Here is a 23,665-nt window from a genome sequence, read left to right as displayed (position 1 = left end):
TTAATAAAAAAAGCTTTGGCCAGTAGAATCAATCCAATTTTTTAGATGTGCGATCTTTGTTTTCTGGGTTTGTTACACCGTGTGGGTAAATATAAGATGGAGCGATTGTTTGATTAGGGTTAGTTTCTGTAGTGTGCATCATTAAGTTAACCGCCTGTTAACATGCTCAGCATGTAAAAACATTGTTTATCACTTTACGTCTCTTGGGAGCAGCAGCTCCGTTACCATACTAGGCAGCATGGAATGTGCATAAGCCTCTATACTGTTCCTACAATACCAATGCGTAAAATCATGAATAAGAGAACAATGTGTGATTTTCGAGAGGAAAAAAGTGCATGGTAAAGATGCACGCCTTGTTAACTGCGTCTCACACAGAAATATACTTTAAAAGTTATACAGTCGGATTTTTTACGACATGGGAGCGATACCTGCGTGGAATAAAAATAACCCATGCAATGACGTAATATGTATGGACAGTAAACTCATCATCACTGGAAATCTTCGGAACCAAACACAAATATCTGTCCATATTCCACTTAATGTTCCACTAATGAGTGCAGATGACAAATGCGACTCCAAAAAAACCCTCTTGACTCCGTCCCAAACTCTTAGAAGTTCATCCAGTTTCGCCAACCCAAGGCCAATTACTTTCACAAATGAGGGCCTTTCCTTGCCAGAGCACATTAGTTCCGGGCCTGCGCACTAGCCTGCCAGCTTTGTGCGGCCGCGTACCCCCGGGGGCCGCCATTGTCCCGGCCCCCGGCGGGTGGTGTATACCTCTCGTTTATACAAGCAGGCTTCCCGCCAGCCTCCTGGCTTCCAATCCACAGCTGGCTCTAGTGCGCCAGGCCTCGGACCCGCCAACCTTTACCCCCGTCCTGCTGTCATTTTGTAAGGCTACCAGCCAGAGGGCTGCATACCCCTCTGGATTTGTCCATTTTTTAATTCCGTCTTTATTTATATTCTAAACTCTATTTTCCTTTACTGTTTTTGTTTTGGTTACATGAGAGCAAACGGGGCCGATGTTTGCGGCCTGCTCCCTGAATCAGTTTAGTGCTGCCCACATCTTGTGTCAAGTGGCATAAAGCATTGAGACTTTGGCAGGCTCCCATTGCTGAAATGTGCTTCCTATCTTACCAAAGCAAATTTACTGTCCCTTCTCTTCTATGTTGAAGGTTTGCCAGTCACAATAAGTGTATGTGTTTGTAGCAATGATTATGCAACAGTCCCCTCTACCACACCTGCACAATTGTGAGAACATGGAATGTTTTGTTACGTTTTTATGCAACTCATTAAAAAATATCATATTCTCTATTAGTGGCTGGTAAAAGGAACTCTCTTTATATATGACTTTGTTTAGGCGTCACATTAGCCTCTTTCCTCCAATGGTTAAGAGTTTGGCTGGAATTATACTGTATTGAGAACTGCGATGCCTGGAATCCTGGAAGTAAGAAGTGTGATGAAAATAAAAGTTGCAAGTTTCTGTAACCTGTAAAAAAGAAAATGGAAAAATCAAAAACTAAAGCAGCCCATGTTAACTACAGAATGTGTCCACAGTAAAGATATGCTCTACGCTAGGTGTATTGTATTGTGCGAGTCGGCCTAGATTTGAACATGAGTTCTCACACCAAGCTGGTCTGGTAAAAGTCCAGGGCATGCGTCTCGTATGTTCCCCATTCACAAGCGAAGGAAAGAAACTGAAAACCTGCTGCATGATTTACCCGGTAGTGAAGACAAACCCAGATCGAAACTACGAAATCCCCATCGAAATAAATCCTCAGTAGCTAGTGGTAGCAGATGCTACCCCTCGGAATGGAGGAGGCTAGGTGTGTGGACAGTGAAGAACTCAACAATTGGTCATTTACAGTATTAGATCTATTTATAGATCCTGCCATCTGAATTGCCATTTACCACCTCATCTATATCTATAACTTTGATTCCACCAAGTGTAATCGCTGATGCATTAATCTGCAACTTTTCAACCAGCCGGCTATGCCCCCCCCCAATAAAACTTTTTATCTAGCCGTATTTTGAGTTTGAACCTGTCATCGGTTTCATTTGATCTCACCATCCATAACTTGCTCCATCTTCTGTAACTCTTGGTCCTTAACCTCATTGATGGATACTTCTGGAGTTTATTTGAACCAGCTACCCATGCTCGTATTAGCAAATTGCATATCCTAATCTTTGTCCTGTCAGGTTGTATTTTGCACCCAGTCATCTGTAATGTTTGAGGGAGTCAATTGCTACCCCTTTTATATTCTCATTGGCAGACTCTGTGAGACAATGATTGTACTTCTTTATCTGCCATCCGTAATCTGTATAACCCAGTAATCTATTATCCATTGGAGCCAGTCATCTGTAAGATATTTGATTCCTATTTTGCTTACGTCTCACCTTTTTATTCTCTATAGTCTTGCTTCCCATCCTCACTTGTGCCCATAATCTGGATCAAGAATTCCTCTCTGAGCAGTATCTACCATCTCAAGGTGGCAGCTTTTGAGGCTATCCACTTAAGACAAATGTAAAAGCAGCTAACTGAAATGGAAATTATTGACACAGTGGTTATCCAAAATGTCGGAATGTGGAGTATTATGTGGTGTGGGGATTTTACCATGCAATAATTTAAATGTCTATTAGCACCAGTAAGGTTCTTTGATAAAACCTTTCGCTCAGTCCTGGATTAGGTGTGGCACAGAGCAGCCAGGCTTAATCAAAGAAACAAGTAGTACCAAAACAATCAATAAGTAGGAAACACAACTCAATAACAATCCAATACCTGTTTATAAAAACAGGGTATATTTTTATCCTTTGATATCACAACAACAGAAATCTATTAAGAGAACAGAAGATATGAATTTTCAAAGTTAAAGTAAATAAATATAGTTTAATTTTAAAGATGCAATAAATCATTTCAAGTATCTTAGCGGTTTGGAGCCAGTGGGCTAGGACAGCTACTAAAATTATTTTGGACAGCCCACAACAGGTTGAGAGCCAGTCACAAGGCCCACACTTGTCCAGGTGGACCGTACATTTTCGGGTTCTGCAGTCTCAAGGTCCTCTCTTTATTTTCATCCTTTATTGCGGTCCGGCAAAGATGCGAAACTGATGCTGAGGATTGAAGATGTGGAAAAGGTACAGGAGTTTTTCTGGGCCACCCTTGGTCCCTAAACATCAAGGGTCATCTTCAGCCTAAGGACTCGACGTCCCAATATGCACCAGTGGAGTCCAGTGCAGGCCTAGTCGCAACTGGTCAACTGCCCTCCCAGATACAGCAGTCTCTGCGGATACTTGCAGGAAATACATCTTTCTTGTAGGGGGAACAGGGTTCACTTTGACTTCAGCCATGTGTCCCACAAACTAGGGGGCACCTTGTGTAGGTCAGAACTCAGTCTACCGGGGTACACTTCAGCGTCCAGCAGCTTGCAGGCATTCCTGAGCAGATTGGCTCTTGAGGGTGCATGCTTTCTTAGATTTTGGAGTTCTGATAGTCACCTAGCCCACCGAGTCACTGCTTCTGTTCTGGACAGTTGGAGTTCTTTTCCCACGAGTGGGCGCTGCAGGCATAGTCCTCTTTGTGAGTTCTTCGAGTTCAGCAGGTGCAGTTCATTCTTTGGTGCAGCCTTTCTTTGCTAGATGTTAGGAGCAGCAGGGCAGCTTTTCTTATGCCTTCATTCCAGTCCATTAGTGATCCGAGGATTGTGTGCCAGGGGTGCCACTTCCATGCCATTACTATGCTTGTGGGAGGGAAGGACTCACTAGCCAAAGGGGCAGCATTTCCCATGGAGCAGCCCTTCCCATCTTACATCACTTTCTAGGGGTTTGACTAAAGACAATTCTAGAGTGCCCCTCTCTGTCTGACTCAAAGATGGCTCAGGTCTTCTTTCCCCTTGTGGAGCTATTGGCACACCCCTAAGGTGTACCCAACATAATGAGCCACTCCTCCTAGAACACCGGTTCTGTAGTGGGCTTTCTCCCTCTGGAGGAGATACCAGCCAGTCTACTGACACATAGGAGCGGGCAGGCTAAGGTGTGATCGGCATTTGTTTTAATGGCGTGGTAGCCTCTTTGAAACTGGGTCATCTGTGGCCACCGCCCGGTAGTCATCCTGCTGGAGGAGATCTTTGTTTCCCATACTTGTGAGTGCTTCACACTTCCTAACAGCCTGTTGTCCCGAAGGACAATAGATGTGGATAGTCAGGTAGGGGTAACCGAGGTTTGGGCAACAAAGTGGTGACTTTCTAAAGTCAGCTTTGTCTTAAAAGTTATTTTCAATCTGACTTAAGTGATAAGTCAGATTTAATGCAACAATTAATTGAAGTACCATATTCGGTGGTCCTATATAAATGATAGCAACAAGAGTGTGGGCTAGTGAATCTCTATGTAAGCCAATGGGGCTCCCAGGCATACCACTGTACCAAGAACAATTGCGAGTTTCTACCAACAGGACATGTCCGGTAATAATACAAACTTTCCTTCTTTCATATCCGCACGCTGCCTCACTGGCTTACAAGGACTTCCTTAGTGGCAACTTACAGATATTTTCAAAGGAAGGTTTGGACCTGACAAAAGGGTTCTTTTGCCAAGTTGAGTTGGCAGTTTGGAAGCTATCCAACTAGGCTACAATTTGAGACCTAGAGTCACGTTTTCACTTTGTCAAAACAGTGGTGGCACAATTGCTGCAGACCACTGATGACACTTGCTAGTGCTGGGTACCCGGAGTACCATATACTATAAGTACGTTATCTATCCAATCAGGGATTAGCCAATTTCACATACAGTTTTGAGCGATCAAATGACATTCATTTGGGCTTGAACACCAGGGCCTAGTGCATTACAGAGTCGAAAAAACAGCTTCATCAGTCCAAAACATTTGGGGGGGGGCTAATCATACAAAAAAGCACTTTCTTACACAGAATATCTGTAATAATTAATGAAGTAGGCTGAAACGAACACTTATAACCTATAATCTCCAGGTACAAGAAGGGATCAAAGGAAATCCTAAATTTTCTGAATGTGAACAAGTTCTTATTGTCTCCTTTTTTGCTGCTTTTGATGATGAAAAGCACCACGGGATTAACCTGTTATTGTATACAATGGTAGAGATTCCTCTGGGACATTATATCATTCCTCAGTCCTGATTTCCTAAATCATGCTCAGTCTTTCTGTCCACCCTGGGTCCTGCTCCAGTCGTTATATCAAAGTCCAATTAATACAGTTTTTTGTCATGGGAAAGGGAGAGACACTTCTGGGTTCCTAGCTCTCCTATGTAACCATTTTTGGCACCCACCATCCACCTTTTCTCCTGTAAAGTAAACTCATGCGGAAGGTAAAATGGATACTTCTGAAGTCGTAGTTCTCCTCATTGCTATCCTTTTTATCAGTCTGTATGGGACCCTTTTGGGAGTTTATTTCTTGGCTTGCTCTGGTCCTTCCCCTCTTCCTCTGATTGTAGGGTTCCAAACTAGGGTTGCCTTTAGGGATCCTTTGTTGACCTTCATTTGGGTCACAGTGACTCCCAGTGTCTGTGGTGATGCCACTTGGCGGAATGGTCCCTTCTCCCAGCATCAGCATTTTTTTCTCAAGATAATTGCCACCCACACTAACTATGGAGGAGAAGGCATGAGTGAGTTCTCCTCCATAATCCAGATTCAGCCTGCAGTCCCTTGTCTGGCCCACAACCGGGGAAAGGAGATCAACACCATAACCTTCTCGTAATGTACTGGTCCATCCCTCAGTGCTGATAAAGCTCACAAGATAAAAGACCATTTGGAGAGATATGCGGGAACTGAACACTCTAACAACAGTGGGGACTTATTGTGGGCGGACATGAATGCCAATTTGACCCAATTGGAACACAGATATGATTCTCTTCGTTCTAGTTAACAAAGTTCAATCGCTTTTACGGGGAAGAAGGGAGACAAAGGAGTAGGTGCAGAGAGAGTGTCCTACTACTTCCTACTAGATACTACTAGATTTCTAACTCCACTCTTCCGGACCCCACATTTCTTTTACTACTGTTTTTGTAATACCACACTGGTTGACACATTATGACTCCATCTATTTCTGCACTCTGAAATCAGTAGCCCCCTCAGGAAGACAATTAGAATATGTTGTGGGTGGTACATTATTTAGTCCTTTCCAGGCTTGTCATTAGCCTGCAGAAATTGGAATACTTTGTGGACCCAAACAATTAATGAATGAAACGCAAACTCTTGGGGAAAAATGATTTTCTGAATTGAAATGGTGGATTTTTGTTTTTACAAATGTCATATTTAGGCCAGATGAAAACAGTTTGATACTATGTAACCATTCAAAAACACTTGTACAAGAGCGGAATTCTAAAGCTGTCTCTAAAAGCTGAATGCACACTGTGCATCAAAAGGTGTGGGCAGCAGGGTGATTTTAAGGTGTTCAATATGGGGTTCGTACATGGACTTTCAGTTTATCCAGACATATAGAAACGTACTAACAAAAAGTGTCATTTGGTGGGTGTAGAATACTCATCTCCATTTTAATTGTCTAGTGTTAACCTGGTTTTTTCCCAACCCTTAGTGGGCTTTGCTTGTCATTTTAGGAAATGAAAAAACACTTTTTTGGAAGCTGAGTCAATTTTTCAGATGTGTGTCCTAGATAAAGTCGTGGGGACATGCTTACTCAAAATAAAGAAAAACATTCTTTGACAGATATTTCTTTACATTTTGGGAAATGTTATTGGAAGGTAATTTGTCTCGTACACTTATTTGCACCACAAAGAAGGAAATGCCAACATTTTATGTGAAATTCTTAAATTCTTGTGTGGGAAAGCTTGGAATTTCGAATAAAATCAGCCACAATATTGTTCTAGTTAGATAAACGAGGATTTGATCAGTCCCCTTTAGCCTAAAGAACTGGGATAGGACTAAATAAGAACTGAAATGCTAATTCTTTCAATCAAGCGTCAGACATGTAGATTCTCTTGCATTTTTCAATGCTAGTTAACAAAATCTTGCTTTCCGTCTTGCTGATGTGGCAGTGAAATTTTTCACAACCTTTGCAACAAAAAATATTTGATGGAAATGGCTGATGCAGTCTTAGCCACCCAGATGGCATCGCTGATTCAAACATTTTATAGCATCTGTACCGCCAAAGACGAAACCTTACAGTTTACAAATGAGTCTTAGGTGCAGACCCAAAGAGACCATCTATCCCAAACTGCATGAGCAATTCCCTCTGAAAACAAAACAGGTACTGCCTGATTTGTTTCTGCTTTATAGGGCATCATTGGTGAAACAAAGATTGAACCCCTTTAGCACAATCTACTGCAGATTCACCTCTGGGTATATACCTGTCTCACAGAAGATGACTTGCGTAGACAGAAACGCGATGAACGGTCAGGCTTGAATCCGACTCAACCACTGGTAGTTAATATGGGAAACATTCAATTATAGTCATTTCTCCACACTGTCTTTGCCGCTATTGAGAGGGAAAACGCATATGCAAATTTGTCTTGTACTGTTTTCTTTGTTCTGGTGTAGTGCGCACCTTCAAACAGGTACCCATGCGCAAACAGGGAAAGCGCACCCTATTAAGCAGAATGTGCTGCTCTCAGAGCAGCTGCACACTTGTGCTGCCCTAGGGGCAGCGCATTCAAGAGAAATATGGAGCAGGTGCTTTAAAGCTGATCCCGGTTTCACTGTGCAGGCGGCAACCTGCCTGCACTTTTAGGAGAGATCCCCTTGGAGATGGTGCAGTGAGTGAATGCACCCAACCTGCAAAGGGATGCCTGAGGGGTCCATAGGATCCCCTCCAGAGGGCTGCCATCATAGGGTACAATGACACAGACCCTCCAGGATTTCGAAATTACGAGATTTCGTGGTTTGCCACGAAATCGGCACTTTTGAAAAAATGCCACTATTTTTACAAAAGTGCCTGCGAAATCGGCTCTTTTGTAAAAATGCCGCGATTTTAACAAAAGTGCCCGCGAAATCCAGACATGCCCAGTTAGACTGACTGATATTTGCAGGCTCTGCTCGAGATTCAGGTTCAGCCTGGCTCGTCGCACATCTCTCGGTGGACTATCATCACAAATGCGAGATGTGCTCGGTTTCATGGCCACTACGACATGTCTGTTTCAGTGCAGTCACAAACAGTATATATATTGGTTATCAAACTTCGGTCACCTTAAAGAGGAGAAATCTCCCGGCTTTAAAACTTATAGGCGACCTTGCACAGTTCAGTGTGCTGCCACTTGTCTTCAGTTCAACAAACAGCATCAGTTAGAAGTGTGACCAATGTGTGCGTCACAAACCCACTGAAGGAAACGTTTTGTTTTTTTTAAAGAAAAGCGTACCATCTAATGATATGTAGCAACCATTTTCAGGCAAGGAAGGCTTTATGGCTCAATACTGAAATGATATCACAGAGTTGCCTTTATACACAAAATAGGATCCATCCCCAGCCTTTAATACACAACATAAAATATTCAAACATACACACATACACAAAATGATGAAGAGGTGAGTGGAGACAAGAAGGCTGTAATTGAGCAATTCTGTAGATTCAAGATCAGCGGCATAGGTGTTCCTTGCCTGGCTATCTGAGGAGCCAATAACTCTGTCATAAAGGGATTTACTGTATTAATTTGAGTTTGCACTTGGTCCACGTCCTACAGAGAACAATGCAAGATGAAAGTCTTAGAAGCTTAGTTCTGATCAATGGGTGAGCGAAATAAAATGCTGCAAAATTGCTGCTAAATTTCCATTTTTGTGCCGATAAATTTGCTAATCCTTGCCGCTATATCCTGGGGGGTCTGAATGACAGTGCCCCACCTTTTTGTGGTGTACTGTCAGTGTGCCTTTTGACAGCTTCTTTTGATTTGCGCCCATATACGGCTCGGGCGCAGAGGTATAGAGATTCATGGCATCTGCACTTTCTGTAATGCAGAAGGGGCCGCACAAACATCTGTGGCCCCTTCTGCAATATCAAAATCAAAGGACCCCGGGGTACACAAAGCAGGCACACATGCCTGTTGTTCCCCTAGGGCTCTTTCTCTAGTGCGACTGCAGGTGCTCTCAACTCCAGACTGGGAGAACACATACCAAGTGCTCTCAGACTTTGTGCGGTGATTTTCCGGGATTTTGTACTTTTCTTCTGAACTGAAGCTCTACATAGTAAGGTGGTGTTTGGCTTCCTTGAGTGGCTTGGTCACAGTGCCTGTCCATATGCCCGGTCCCGGGCAAGACACCTGCTGCAGCAGGTGTTGGAAAAATAGGTACATCATTAAAAAAATGGCATTTAATGAAAAAATCACAGTTAAAACCAAGTTACAGATATGCATCAAAGGCGTAGAATAGATAAAATGTCCTAATGTGTCCCCATTGAGGTGTTGCTTTCAGGTCAGCAGGAAAGAGGCGACTAGTTAACTGAGGACACCTGTGTGTTCACTAAGGCATCGGATTTTCAGCAGTGTTTACCTTTTAAAAAATATTCTACTTGAGATGTGTCGCTCCTTCCCTGCTGCTTCATCCTGGCACGTCGCGGCTTCCAGTAGCTCGCGGAGTTCTGAGGTGAAGTTCGGGATCTTGCCAATGCCTCTCGCCTTGCGCAGCTGCTAATGACTTGCAAATACAACTTTCATGATGGACTTATTTCCATAGTCACACATTTTTAATGTGTTCCCAAAAAGCTGTCAAGCAATTTGCCTAATCTCCTGGTTTAATACTGTGCACACTGACTCGCATACGCTGAACTATGCAGGGACAAAAATACATTGTTTTCTTACAAAGCCCCGTGTTTCAGCAGACGATATAAATATTTATATGGTAGTGACCTTTTCGGTTGAGCAAGCCATTAATCTAACGCCTTAAAGTTTTAACCACGTGCATGATGTCAGTAGCCCACCTTGCTACTCCCTAAATGTCTGATGAAGGGCTTCTGTCAAATTTATGAGTTACTAAACCCCCACTAATACTGTGGGTTCTGGAGCAGCGTGGTACTCTCCAGAAAACGCTTCAACACCTCCTCAGAGGTAGCAAGCCCTTCATAAATACAATTACAAATGCAATTCCAATTAACCTTCTCCCTTTAAGGGGGGGGGGGGGGGGGGATCTTGCCCACCCTGGTAGAAAATGCAGCTGACCACTTTGCATATCTAGCAGTAACGTCAAAGCTAGTTCTAGACTACTGGTTTAGTAAATACCAGCTGAACTGAGAGTCCCCATCACTGGTTCGCTCACTTGACCCCTCTGATTCACTATACTGTATGATTATATCGAAATGCTAATCTGAGATGTATTTTCTGGAATGCTTAGCCAAAACTTTAACAAACTTCTCTTTATGACTCTCAGATGTTTGCTGAAGCATTGCTACTTTGCAGTTTGGAACCAATAGGAAAGCACATTTGTTTGTATAGGTGACATATAACCAGTGTTTAATTAGTGCCGGTCATTTCCGGTGCTCGGCACCAGCACTTAATTGTCAGCACCGGCTCTAGTGACAGTCCGCCACAAGGTTGCACTGTCTTTTCAATTTTGAGATGAGCACAGCAACCATGTTTATTAAGTCAATATACACTGAAAATGATTAATACCAGCCTCTCATACCATTATTATAGCTTTGTGTGGCCTGAAATAGCCTGAATTGTCCAATTGTTTGGAGTGCGATGGTTGGCCGTTATGTTGGCGCTGCCATTGGCAGTCCTGGCAGGGTATGGCTGGGGCATGCTACAGTGGCTTTCCAAGAAGGGCCCTGGCACGTATTTTTTTATTTTACAAATTAAGCACTGCATATCCTCACAGTTTACTGCACGCTTTGAAATCTTTATTATTAACGCCATTGTCTCCATCTTTTCTCATTCTCTCTGTTTCGGATTCCAGGAACAGACATGGCCGTCTTCTGTCTCTTATGTGGGAAGCGCTTTCAAACGCAGATGGCCCTCCAGCAGCATATGGAAGTGCACGCCGGGGTCCGCAGCTACATTTGCAGTGAATGCAACCGCACATTTCCTAGCCATACTGCACTCAAGCGTCACCTCCGCTCACATACAGGTAAATGAAGATGGAAAAGAGCACGTTGGTGGAACAGTCTTCATGGGTATTTTCTCTCACACTGTATGTTTCTGGTAACTCTATCTTGTATTTTAGGACTAAGTCATTTTGTGTTTAGAATTACATGGAATACAAGGTGTCCCTGCTGCTGAAGAGTCCATTGACATGCTTGAGTAAACTGCAATTGGAATTAGTTGTAAAGACACTCCTTGTTTTATTAGGGATTGCTCTACAAATAAAGCGTTAAATCAGAATGTGCCCGAACATGTCCGGGAAACAACAACATAGTTATCGATAAGCAGAATTTATGAGTAATCCTTGGGCCCACCCTACATATTCTTATTGTGTGACTAAGGCAGGATAAGGCAACCCCGCTTCAGTGCATAGATGTGCACTACGCATGTGTGGGCCAACTTGGTGGTAAACCTAGATCGGGAGCGGCAGCGCTGGAACGCAATAGCACTGCCTCAGCTACCCTAGCTGCTGATGCCCCATACACATCTCTCCTCCCATTCACCACACCCACGACAGAGGACCTAGCAGTGCCCCATTAGAGACTAAAGACAAGCATATGATCTACTAAATCTCTGCCCCTGGTAGAGTGCCAGTGTAGGATGATTCCAACACCAAGCCATACCACAAGACGGATGCCTTTTTTCCATGTTTAATGGCAATAGATTTCACCAACACCTCTTCCCTGACAGCCCTTGTCTTTTATTAAGGTTAATTATGCCCCATGATTCAGGGAGGCGCGTTTTGATTGGTAAACATTCTCAATGTTGAGGCCTGCGTTCAGAAGACGTAAACAAGCATTTTGAAGCACGTCATACACAGCAAGATTTTCTACAGTGGTTTTAATGGCTGGCAGATATAAAAGTGCTTTCTCCATTTTTTTTTGTCAAATCAGTTTTATTAGCATTTTCAAAAGATTACGTTACGTATCACAGTAGAGGCACTATCAATGCAGGCACAATGGTATGGGCATATTAGTCATACAAGCACAACAAGATATTATGATATGTGTTCAATGTTCAAGGCGTGCAGCAAGTAAGACATGGAATATTCGCCCAAAGTTAGTGGAGCCATGACGCTCTCGTCCAAATGCATACACTGGAACTGTGTACAATAACCAGCACGCTGAATCCTTGCCCAATCACGTGGTTTAGGGAAAACCCTCAAGTGCTTTCTCCATTTATTCTAGGATTCTAGGATTGTGTTGCCCATCGGAGGAATAATAAGTGGATAAGTCAAGTGGGAACCATTCCAAGTGCTCACAGCTTTAATGGGGTTTGATGCCAGTTTTTCCTGGGATGTACATTGTAGCCTCCCGAAGTGACACAAATGTTCCCAAACAATATACCTACTCATGCAGTTTCATTCCCCAACTATGATCATTCTGGACACAAAGGAATGTGAAATCACAACAAGCGTATACATACTCAATTGTTATATCAGTTTCTGTGATTGCACTCAGGCTTAGTTCCTAGAAATCTGAATTTCATCAATACCTAGCCACACGTCCATCATTTTCTCCTTACCACACACCAGTGAATTGGAGGAACAGAGGACTGTTGGCAGGAGTCGAGTTAAGAGAGATGTGCATCTTGTGGAAAATATAATTCCATATAAAGAACCCCCTTTCACTACCCCCTCCCCTCTGGTAAAAAGTCTGCAAATTGTTTAACCTCTTTGCTGCTAGGCGTTTTCCCCCTCCTGTGCTTTGACTTACCATTTTGCTGTTTTCATGACGAGCTCAGCTCGTCATCAGCACATGACACCCGTGGGTGATGACGAGCTGAGCTCGTCATCAGCATCGAAAGGGTTAAAGTGCACTTTGCATGGGATACGCTTACACATTTTTTTAGACTTCCCACAAAGATTCTACTTTGGTGTTGATCACAAGTGGCCAAACCCTGACAATCCCATCGGGACCTCTTTTGTCCCTCTGCTGGAAGTCACAAGAGAGGAAATATTTAACTGTTTAGAGGATTGTCCACTGTAATGAGTGTGGAAAGGAACAATGGTTGATATTCTGTGTCTGAGCTTTGAGTTCTTGGGCACACAAGGCTTTTTGCCCACTTGTAGAAGACAACATCTAGTGCAGCAAATGTTTTTCAAATGACTCCTTGCAGTTTTGAAAGAGCAGCCGTTCTTAGGCACGGGGTGTCTCAGGGCACGAGATCAGAAATCTCAATGCAAAGAATCCAGACTCTCCCTCGCTAGACAGATCTTGTCGAATAGCTTCCCGGCATTCAGGACTGAATCTTCAGATATGAGCTATCCAGAACATTGTATTGAACCCTCAAACTCAGATGCCTCTGTGAAGATCCTCTAATCACACCCCTATTCTGAGGAAGACACACATTTTCACCACTGATAACCAATGCCTCATGTGGTGACAATTTGTTTGATGTCCCCATCCCAAACCCACCAAAATCAGGAACGCCCTGGACTGAACTTTCATACATGGTTCTTTTATTATCTGTTCATTGGTATAGCTGAAGGCAAAGTGAGAAGGGTCATCCAACCATGCCATGGACATACAGTAATTTACAGCGTCACATGTGCGAGGACTGAGGCATTGGTACATGCAGATCCTCAATGCATGTGTAAAACAACTCTGCTCTTTCACCAGTATGTTATATTCCTGTAGAATCTTACAGTGATGACATGCCATGGAATGTTGTGAGTCAAATAGTCACAGTTAACTGGGCTGAGCTGCCTGCTGGCTGCTCCCGGTGGGGTCTCCTTATGGTCTTGCTGTGATCTTGTACCATCTTGAATAAAACCTCCTTGAATTACCTGAACCTGCGTGGACTTGATCAATACACAGTAGCACTTACCATTGTTTTGTGCACAAGTAACACCTCTCCTTTTCTAGCTTTCGCAGAAGGTGTGTTTTTGTTACATTTGCCTCGTGTCTCTTTGTCGAAGTTTGATTGGGCGCACTGAATGTGGAAAGTGCAAGGCTTGGATTTGGCATCTCGGGACACAAACCCACATATGAAAAGTGTATTTGAGATGCTTGTTCAGTATGAAATAGGTGCACCGGAAAGAACTTTAACTAATCTGTTACACCACTGGGTTTTAGGTTTTCGAGGGTCTTTGCTCTAGATATTGCTGAGAGGTTGAAAAGTGGGTCCGAATTTCCGTGAGCAAAATGCGTCGTCATAGATGCCCCTGTGCCAGCAGGAATAGCAGCTAGCAGGGGAGCGTGGACTAACGGGAGTGTGATGGAAACTGCATTTCTATGACACAGTTTCTTTTCAATATTTATTGGCAATTAGAAAAATCGTCTGCATGATATATTCAAAACCTAGCACATTATAGTAGTTACTGCAAGTTACTTGGTACACAGTGTAGCACTGTAAACAAAAATAATGATGTCAAATACATTCAAAATGGTGCATATTGAGCACGCCTGACACACTCTTATATGTCTGCATGGCAAATTAAGTATTAAAATTCAAAGACAAAGACCCATAAAGGAAACACATAAAATCAAAAAGCACCGGCTAGCTAACAAAACACTTACAGCGCACACTAATGTCTCAAGACTGACAGCAATTGGGCGAGGAACACATGGTAGTCCCATGTACAACAGTTCAGCCTTTGAATGTGAAAGTATATTCTATGATTGGAAAAAGGCCAAGAGATGAAAATGGCAAATGGCAGTCCGGTGAGCATGATGATACCATGGGAAGAGTACAGTGTGTATTCTAACAGTACCATCTTTTAGATAGAGGGCTTGTTCCTCTTGAGTTTTACCATCTAGACGTGATGTTGTGACTGTCCTAGAAGTCCCAGGAGGTTGTAAGCCTTGGTTTTCTGCCTGAAGACATAATTATTGTCTTTCAGCGAGCTCTCCATTGCTTTCAGCCAGCCAGACGGACTTTTGCCAGATTTTGGCATGACTCCAACCCTCCTATTGTTGGTCGTGATGTGCATGGGAGTTGGCTGCCCTTTAACAGATGACCGCCGGCATGGCAGTCGTGCCCTGCATGACAGACACAGCTGGTTTACACTCCACAGACTCTGAGCACTTCTGCTCATTCTCCTGTTTTCTGATTTTTCAGGGCCATTACCTCTTCATTCACAGTTCATTGCCAAAGCCTTTAAACCAAGCTGTAAAATTTGCTTAAACTGGGCATGTAACTTCTCTGTCCTGTGCCCTGCTGTAGAAATACCACCTCGCTACGTTCACCTCCTTCTTGTGCAACGGGGTGAGAGCTCCTGTCCCTTGTATTGTAGAAGGGAAATTGATTGGGTTGTGTTTAGGTCCAAGTCACCCCATACGTATATGCACTGTAGTAATGAACTTGTCTGGAGTGTTGAAAATTAATGATGCACAATCATATTATAGACATAGCCAGGTCTGGTGTCTCAATTTATTAACATATGGACTTCAAGAATTTGACCCTATGTTCACAAATTTGAAACCCAACATATCTACTGCTGACTTTCATTCTTCAAAAGTTGATATACAAGGAGTACCATTGATCTGGGTGAATGTATGCTTAGCCTATGCTTTTTTAATGTATGTCACAAGACTACCACTGTCTTTCACGCCATACTGCACTCAAGGGGTAAACCAAGCAGTGTGCTGTGGTGTTTGAGTGCTTGTGAATCCACAGATTTCTTGTATTATTTTTATTTCCAGCAATACATTTCATCAAACTATTCCATAAATGTTTGGTAATCGAGTGTGTGGCGCATTTGTATACCAAAGCATTCTTCAAATGGGATCTTGACACTAGAACTGCCCAAAGACTACAAAACAGAAGAGCATGCCGGAAACAAGGGAATAACGGAAAATATGAGTTTTTAACACTGATCGAAAAAAATGTGGTTCTGTATTTGCTAAATGCGAATAGTTTGTTCCACAGCTGTGCAAATGAAAACCAATAAGAATCTTTCACCACAGAGGGTCTTTTGGAGTGTACTTCACTGGCATCATATTCTGATGTCAGGACATGAGTCAATGGTGTGCTGTTTCAGAAGTACAAGTTAAGGTGAAAGTGTTTTACTCCTGTTTGAAGGCGTGGAGAGGGAAGATAATGTGAACGTCTGGAGTAAGTGAGTTCCTAACCTCAGTCATGCATCTAGAGAAGGATTTGATTGAAGTCCTTTTTTGTGATGGAACACACTGAGTGAGAAGGTATGTCACAGCCATCAATATCATGTTTTCCTGCTAAATGCAGTAAAAAATACCCTTCAGTAAAAGCTATAAAACTGGTTAAAATGGAAAGGCTCTATTTAAACCACTGTAGATTCCACGTAGATAAATTGATTTCTGTATAACGTAAAAAGATCATAGGTTCTCTTGACACACTGGACTCCGAGCTGAGGAGAGTTTCACTCATCTAGGACTGCAATGATCACAAAGCAGTAGGTGAATAATCCATAGTCTTGCAAACAGGCACAGCTCTGATGACTCAAGAGGACTATACTTGCTTGTCATAAAGGCTAGATTACCTCTACATACATTTTAGCCCACAGCAGGACAAGTAATATCACCCTGATGTGCCGCTCTACAAAGAAGCAAGCCTTCTCCTTTGAGGAAACCTTGCTCTGCATAAGATGTACTTAGCTCTCCTGAGAAAGGGGAAACTTTAATTTCTTCCTTGCCACCATCCAAATGATGTGCTGCAAAAATATTGACCTAAAGGGTGAATTTGCATGCTGTCAAGTGTAGGTGCAAACCCCGAGGTGTCCGTAGGTGCAAGCATTGTACAGTTCTTTTTTGATAGTTAAGCGCTAATGTGATGGCCAGGAGGCAGCCCAGAGGAGTTATTGGTCAGTGGAAGCTCACATGCCCTCTAGTTGAACTTCAGGTAGCCCCCATCTCTGAGTCTTTATTGTTTCACGTCCGGGTTAAGATCCGGCTCTGACTATTAGACCATTTCTTCCAAACGGGGCAAGTTTCTATGACTCATAGATATGAGTGTGCAATACAACTCTATTGTCAGTGTGCTGTCAGTACTTAAGGCCATTCAGTTATAGCTATCCCATGGCCTCACCCATAGGCAAGGATAAGGGAGCCCTAGGTTAGATCATGAAGGACAGAGGTATGTCTTGTTTTCAGGATAGCTACAGAAGTCTGGTGGACAACGCCCATTGGGCTCAAAGGGCTTCAGCCCCTACTCCGTCGTGTGTGTCAGACAGAGCTAAGACAGCTTCCCGGGAACACACACAGACTGTTTTCAGCCGCACCCGAGTACTTCACAGGTCTTTAAAAGACCATTTACATGTTAAGGAGGCTTTGTTGTTCTTTCATCCCTTCTTAGAACTCCTGCATCTTCACTCTGCCGATTACTGGAAGAATTAGCCCCCTCCCCCCGAAATTTGCATTAGCCCCCCCCCCAAATTTGACTTTAGTTGTGCCTCTGACAGAAGTTATATGAATACATAATTAATATTCCCAGTTTACTGTGTTTACTGATTTTACAGATAAATACAGACAGAAATTAGAAATCAGGTGTGTTGCCTGTCCATATTTAATTTTAAAAGCGGAAACATAAAGAATATTTGTACATCTTTCAATCGACTTGCCATGCTTGCATTCTGGAAATTCAATGTAGTTAGCTGTGCCATTTGGCAGCATGAGGAGTTTAAAAAATGTCATGAGATTTCCTTACATTTCTGCATATCTCAACATGTGCTATAATACTAATTTTCATGTCGGTGTAATTTTGTATTATTTTTGGCTTTCATAATAAAACCCGGCAGGCTACAAAGTATGAGGGCACATTTATTGGTAAACTAACTATGTAAATATACAAATTGCAACTTTATGTATTCACGAATCACATAATAAACATGGATAAATACCAATAGGATGGCCCAAAAATAAATAAATGATAAATACAGATGGAAATGTTAAAAAAAATACCATAAAACTGGGAGCCCCACATATAATACAGGTTAATGGAACTCATGATGATATGTCTGGGAATGTAGATACTTGTCTCTACATGGGTTATGCTTCCTTTTTCTAAGGAGTTACATAAATATAGGAGAAAAAAATATTCTATTATTTAAAAGTCTTTATATGTATGAACCACTCACTTGTGAATGTCTGACCATGTACATTTTTCTAAATGTATGTACACATGGATGTGTATATTTAGTAGGGCTGGTGCTGTTATAGAAAATGTATAAAGTATAGTGTGTATATATGTATACATTTCACTATATATTTAAATATGCAGGCATGTCTCTAATTATGAATACATACCTTTTTAGTTATTGGGGGGGGGAGGATATTCCCTTTAACCTCTGCCACTCTTTGCACTCTCTGACTCACCCCAAATCTTTCTGACCACTGTGAACCCCAAAACATCCTTTCAAAACAATTCCGCTTTTTCTAATTGTTCCACTGATCAAACACACATGTCCACCACTCCCAATAAGGTTGCACATCTTCCCTTTTACTAATCCACTTCAATTTATTTATCCATTTAAATAAAAACCCTAAAGTAAATGGATGAAATCGCAGACATTTAACAAATTTATAAAAACTAATCCATTAATAAAAAGGAAGCATATATTACTGATCTACTTCCTTTTTTCACTTGAACCTTGGGTTCCGCATTAGCGTGCCACCCACCGCAAAGTGCTTCAATGCCTCATCGGGGATAGTAAGCACTATATAAATACATACTTTACAATTTCAATATTCATATTGAGTGATTATCCTGAAATTCGTATATTTCTGCATCTCTCTTGGACAAACCATGGACAAATATGTTCTAGTTCAAGAAGATCTATGTTTTTAAGCCGTCAATCACTCCCATTTCCACAAATTGGCAATGAGTATCAAATTTACTGTGCAGTCAGTCTTTGCGTGACTTAAGTCAGTATGCACCATAAAGCTTTGGCATTAGGCACAGACTCCTTCAACAGGCACACAAGTTTATTAATTATAATTACAATACCGCAACACGTCATCTGACTACTTGACAACGAACCAGGCAGAAATGATGCAGTGCAAAATGTTGTGGAAGTAACATAATAGGATATGGGGACTCAGTAGAAGCAGCTAAAGACTCGGCCCCAGGCGGACCAGCATGTTTTTTTTATTTGTTTTTCCTCTAAAGCAATGTGAACAAAGAGAGTTGGTGTTACTACGCCTAAGTACTTCCAGCAGAGAGCCCTCCATTGAGTCTCGGGGACAAAGGAGGATTAGGGCACGACCATGGGGATGCCAGGAATGCCCTCGCCTTGTGAAGCCTTCTTCCAGGGGGTGGTTGTGGTGAAGCAGTGTTGAGATTATAGTTCGTCAGGATCCTGTTCACCGCAGAGCGTCCACTTGCATTATTGCAACGAAGGGCTTACAAACACCATCATCTAAAAGGGAAATCTCCCCAGCCTCTTGTTTTCTCTCCTCGACCGCCAGCAGACAATGCCTGCTAGTTAATATTCAGTTGTTGTGCTCAGCCGGTTTGTCGCCAGTGCTGCGTGCTTAGTATCAGCAGCTGTGTTTGGTAGTGCAGGCCAGCCCAGCCCTTGGCAGTGATAGATCCCTGATTTACACGGCTCATCATAAAATAAACACTCAGCTGTGCCGGGGACATTGCATCTTAGTGATCGACGACGGGGGGATTGTTGGGACAAGCTGGTATCCCGACCAACACACCTGGCAACAATGTAAATCTGAGAAGCGGGAAAGGAGGCGTGGGGGTACCGCAGGTCTTCACTGCAGGCCAGAGGGGCTGTAATTAGTCCCATTTGCCTTGCTCTTAATGTCAAACTCATTAAGGAGGCCACTAACTTAATCAACTTGCCACAAATTAGGATTTCTGCACCGCCGCCACGTTTGCTGGTAATCTGGAGGAGCCGGCTTAGTCGGGTGGGGGCTGGAGCAACACCAGTGGCAGACCAGGTGCTGCCTATGTGCTTGTAAGTTGGGGAGATGGCTTGGGGAGAGGCATGTTTGAGGTCTCCAGAGGCTTCTTCAACAAGCCCAATTTAATCATGTCAGCTGACAATAAAATTCACTGATCTCATGTTGAGTCTGAACAATAATCAAAAGCAACAACTGCATGTTCAGGTGGCTTCTCTCAGTGGCTTTGGACGCATACAGCTAACATGCAGGTTGTTGTTACAGAACAGTTCTTATAGCAATTTCATAGTTTTAGTGTAAATCCTAATAGTCAACCCATTCTTTTCAAATTACAATATTATGTCCTCATATCAGCCGCTCTCTGGGCCTATCGTTGATCTCCTTAAATCGCAGTTCTAGACACCAAGAGTCTCCCTGTAAAGTTTAGTTTGCTCTCCTGGTGGCCAGATGTCCTAGTTTAGACAAAAGAGTTAGCGAAAATTGGAACTGGGTAAATAATTTAGGAATGAAGCCAGTTGAGTTCATTGGAATCAAGCGGCTGGATTAACAACTAGTCTTACAAGAGGTAGGCTAGTAAAACCGAAGGTCATCTGCAATGCTTTGTTTATTAAAATTGGTAACGTTCCTCCAAGGGTGCACTATTAAATTGCTCTGATATGATGTGCTTGTAGGGTGTTTAATAATATGATAGATAGTTGGTCATCCTGATACCTTGACCGCAGAGTATCAATGCAAAGTATCAATCTAGCTGTACTTCTAAACTTAATTAAACTAACAGAATTCCAGAGCTGGTCAAGAAAGTTTATTTCGTGAGGTACTCTCTGAAATTCCTACTCCATTTCTAATCTAACCAACTGGGTGTCACAGCCAAATGGTGGAATTCTACTGACTGATACCAATGCACATGAGAATAGGGGCATGCCAAGAAAAAAAGCAGAAGTGCAGAGAGTGATCAATAGCACAGCATCAGAGCCCGCCAGGAGACTGAGGCAGTGTCATCGATGTGCAAAAGCATGCACTGCAAGGAATCGGATGGCGGGCCGAGTGTGAAAATAAGGAGCGCATGAAGCGAGAGAATGAAAAATGCAAGTACTTGCACATGTGTTCTGGGTACATGAACTCGTAAAGGTAAAAATGTAATTCCAGTGCAAAGCTAGTCTAGAGCTACCTCTTGCAGCCTAGGCTTCCTTTGGAGGTTTATTTCACCTCGTCCCTCCTACACACGAGGGTGATAGAGATATTTGAAATGGTGGCTGGGTAGATAAATGTAGAGCTAAGAGACTTGCGTTCTCATTGTGGCTGCTCCATTTTTCCGAATTGGGTGAGTTTAGGCAAATTTCTTTGCAACCCTGAGCCTCTGTTGGCAGCTCTTAGGATCCTAAATAACAGCATGAGTCATGACATTGAAACCTTGGCCAAAGATTGAATATCGGTAATAAATTATTTTTTAAGAAGTGCTTAATGCTTTAGCTTTACCGTCGAAGCACTTTGAACAAATGTGATCTTACTCAATTTGGCACCTTTGGTGTGAAAGCTTAGTTGGCCTTGCCATGATCCAAACCCCTGCCCTGTGCATCACACCAAAATCCCTTCGCAAATGCCCAGGGCAATGAAACATCACACAATCTGGGTATTTTTGGGTAAATATGGTCAACAACTATGGACTGTATGTCACCTGAGAAGGCGTACATTTTTTTAATGAGGACTTAAGGGGTGCAGTATCGGGTCTACAAAAACCAATGGACAATTGGTAAAGAGCTTATTAAAAATGCTTGCATTTCTGGAAAATTGTATGTTGCTAATACCACTGTAATGTTACAAATTAAGTTTTGAATCATAGCTTTTTTTTCAACATTCTCACCTTGGTTTGCTTGCACTTAGATTTATTTTGAAAACTGTCTTTTTGAGCTCCCTGGAGGTGACATTTGACATTATTCGCCCAACCACCCTTGTCGCCATACGCCAGCGGCATCAAATTCCACTGCCCACCAATCTCCAGAATAAGAGTCTAGCTGATGAGAAATGCAAATTGCTTTCTTTGCTTGCACAGTATTGTACCCTCCCCCTCCACCGACTCCTGCAAGATAATCTTTCTACCTGGGATTCCCATCGCCATAACCAATCTGCAGACCCTCTCCGCTCATTCATTTGTCCAAATACCTTTCCTTGCTTTATAAAATATTTACATATTTACATTCGACTTTGTACACACACACACATAAACATAAATACTGATTTAAACTTTGCAAGCACATATAAATCAGACGTGTCTGTGTGTGCACATATTGGTGTGTGTATATATATATATATATATATATATATATATATATATATATATATATATATACAAAATGTTGGTATATATAACCCCACTAGTTCTTGTATCTGTGGCCAAGTGTGTGCGACCAAAAATCCCCCCAATATATTATGCTTTGGTTATTTTTTGGTTGTTGTTATTTTTAATAGATTGAAAGGAGTAGAATATGCTTAAGTCTTTGTTAGGGTGTGTCATATTGATGCTTGGAGAGGAGATAGACAAAAATACCATTTTAAAAAGGAGGCGCGCGCCCAGGCACGAGAGTATATAACTAGGCGGACAATTTATGCCCAGGCACGAGAGCGGTTTGACACGGGGATAATGAAAAAACGTAGGTCATTGTGGATGACTTAAGCCTTCAGCAGCTGAAGAAAATGTATGAGACGCCGAGAACATTACACGCTTGGCAGCCCCGCACATCTGCAGTGGGGCCAGTGAAATACAGGGGGCTGTGCTTTACCATAAACTGTGGACGTTGGCTCTGCAGCCCGGAGAAATTGTAATTACGACGACAAGACAAATCAGTAATATTTAAATATTCATGACCAAAGTCTGGGGCCATCAATCTATCTTTATTGTCCTTGCCTTTGCTCCGGCGGTAAATAAGTACCTTAAGTCCTCACCTTTCATTCAAATGGCGCCGACCGTGGCGCGTGAAACCCAAAAGATCATTTATCGCGCGGCAGCGGGGTAGGAAGAGACGAGGCACGTTTGTTAATTCGTTGTTACTTTGCTGGGGGACGAGCATGTGCCTTAAAAAGGGCGCGCATGGAACTCAAACGTGCCAACCCTATTTATTTTATATCTACGCCTTGATTGTCCTAAAATTGATTAGGACTGATCGGAAGAGCCCATTTAGCGCTTAACTGCAGCGAATTCTGAGTTATTCAATTCCTCTTTGTCAAGCAATGTGGCAGTGAGCTTAATGGCGGGCTTGTTTCACGAGGACGAGAAGCTAATAACTGATTGAGAAGCTAATGACTGAATGAGAAATCCTCGGTCTACTTAACGCGAGAGATGCGATGTGAGTCCTTCTACATGCTGCCTTTTGCTTTAGGTGGTCATGATGTTTGTCGAGTGTTCTCTCTTACTGAAATTATATATAATATTCTTACCTCTAAGGGGCTCCAGCCTGCCTTCGCTATCCATTGGCCTGTTGTCCTTCACTTTTTCTCATCTGATCATTCAGAATGGGGTAGGGAGTCAACCCACTTCAGCCATTGGCTGACTTCACTGTGACTGCACTCTGCTTTTTCATCAGAAGCACAACCACACTAAGTGGTTCCCCTCAGTGCTAAGGACTTTATGGTAATGTGTGACTTTTCAGACCAAAAAGATAGTTCTGCGTCTAGCTTTATTTTTATTTTTTTGCTTGACAAGGGCAAGCAACGTTCTCAACAATATAGTTTTTACAATATAATAGAAAAGCAAGCACTGGCAAAGCAAAAAGTCTGGCAGCCAGCAACAGACCTTGCC

At 42.6% G+C, this 23,665-nt stretch overlaps 1 protein-coding gene across 3 annotated transcripts in view; it reads left to right on the top strand.

The window, feature by feature from the left end:
• The window catches only part of ZBTB16 (zinc finger and BTB domain containing 16), a 334,219-nt gene that overhangs the window by 292,425 nt on the left and 18,129 nt on the right, over window positions 1–23,665 (top strand). For all 3 annotated transcript variants that reach the window (XM_086957389.1, XM_086957388.1, XM_086957387.1), the window contains exon 5: window positions 10,857–11,027. In XM_086957389.1, coding sequence (XP_086813515.1) covers window positions 10,857–11,027 — 171 coding nt within the window. The remainder of the gene's footprint in view (window positions 1–10,856; window positions 11,028–23,665) is intronic.

Source organism: Lissotriton vulgaris, chromosome 2_1, assembly GCF_964263255.1.
Source record: "Lissotriton vulgaris chromosome 2_1, aLisVul1.2, whole genome shotgun sequence".
Classification (NCBI taxonomy): Eukaryota; Metazoa; Chordata; class Amphibia; order Caudata; family Salamandridae; genus Lissotriton; species Lissotriton vulgaris.
The sequence above is the reverse complement of the archived record's forward strand: the minus strand, read 5'-3'. Positions and strand labels throughout refer to the sequence as shown.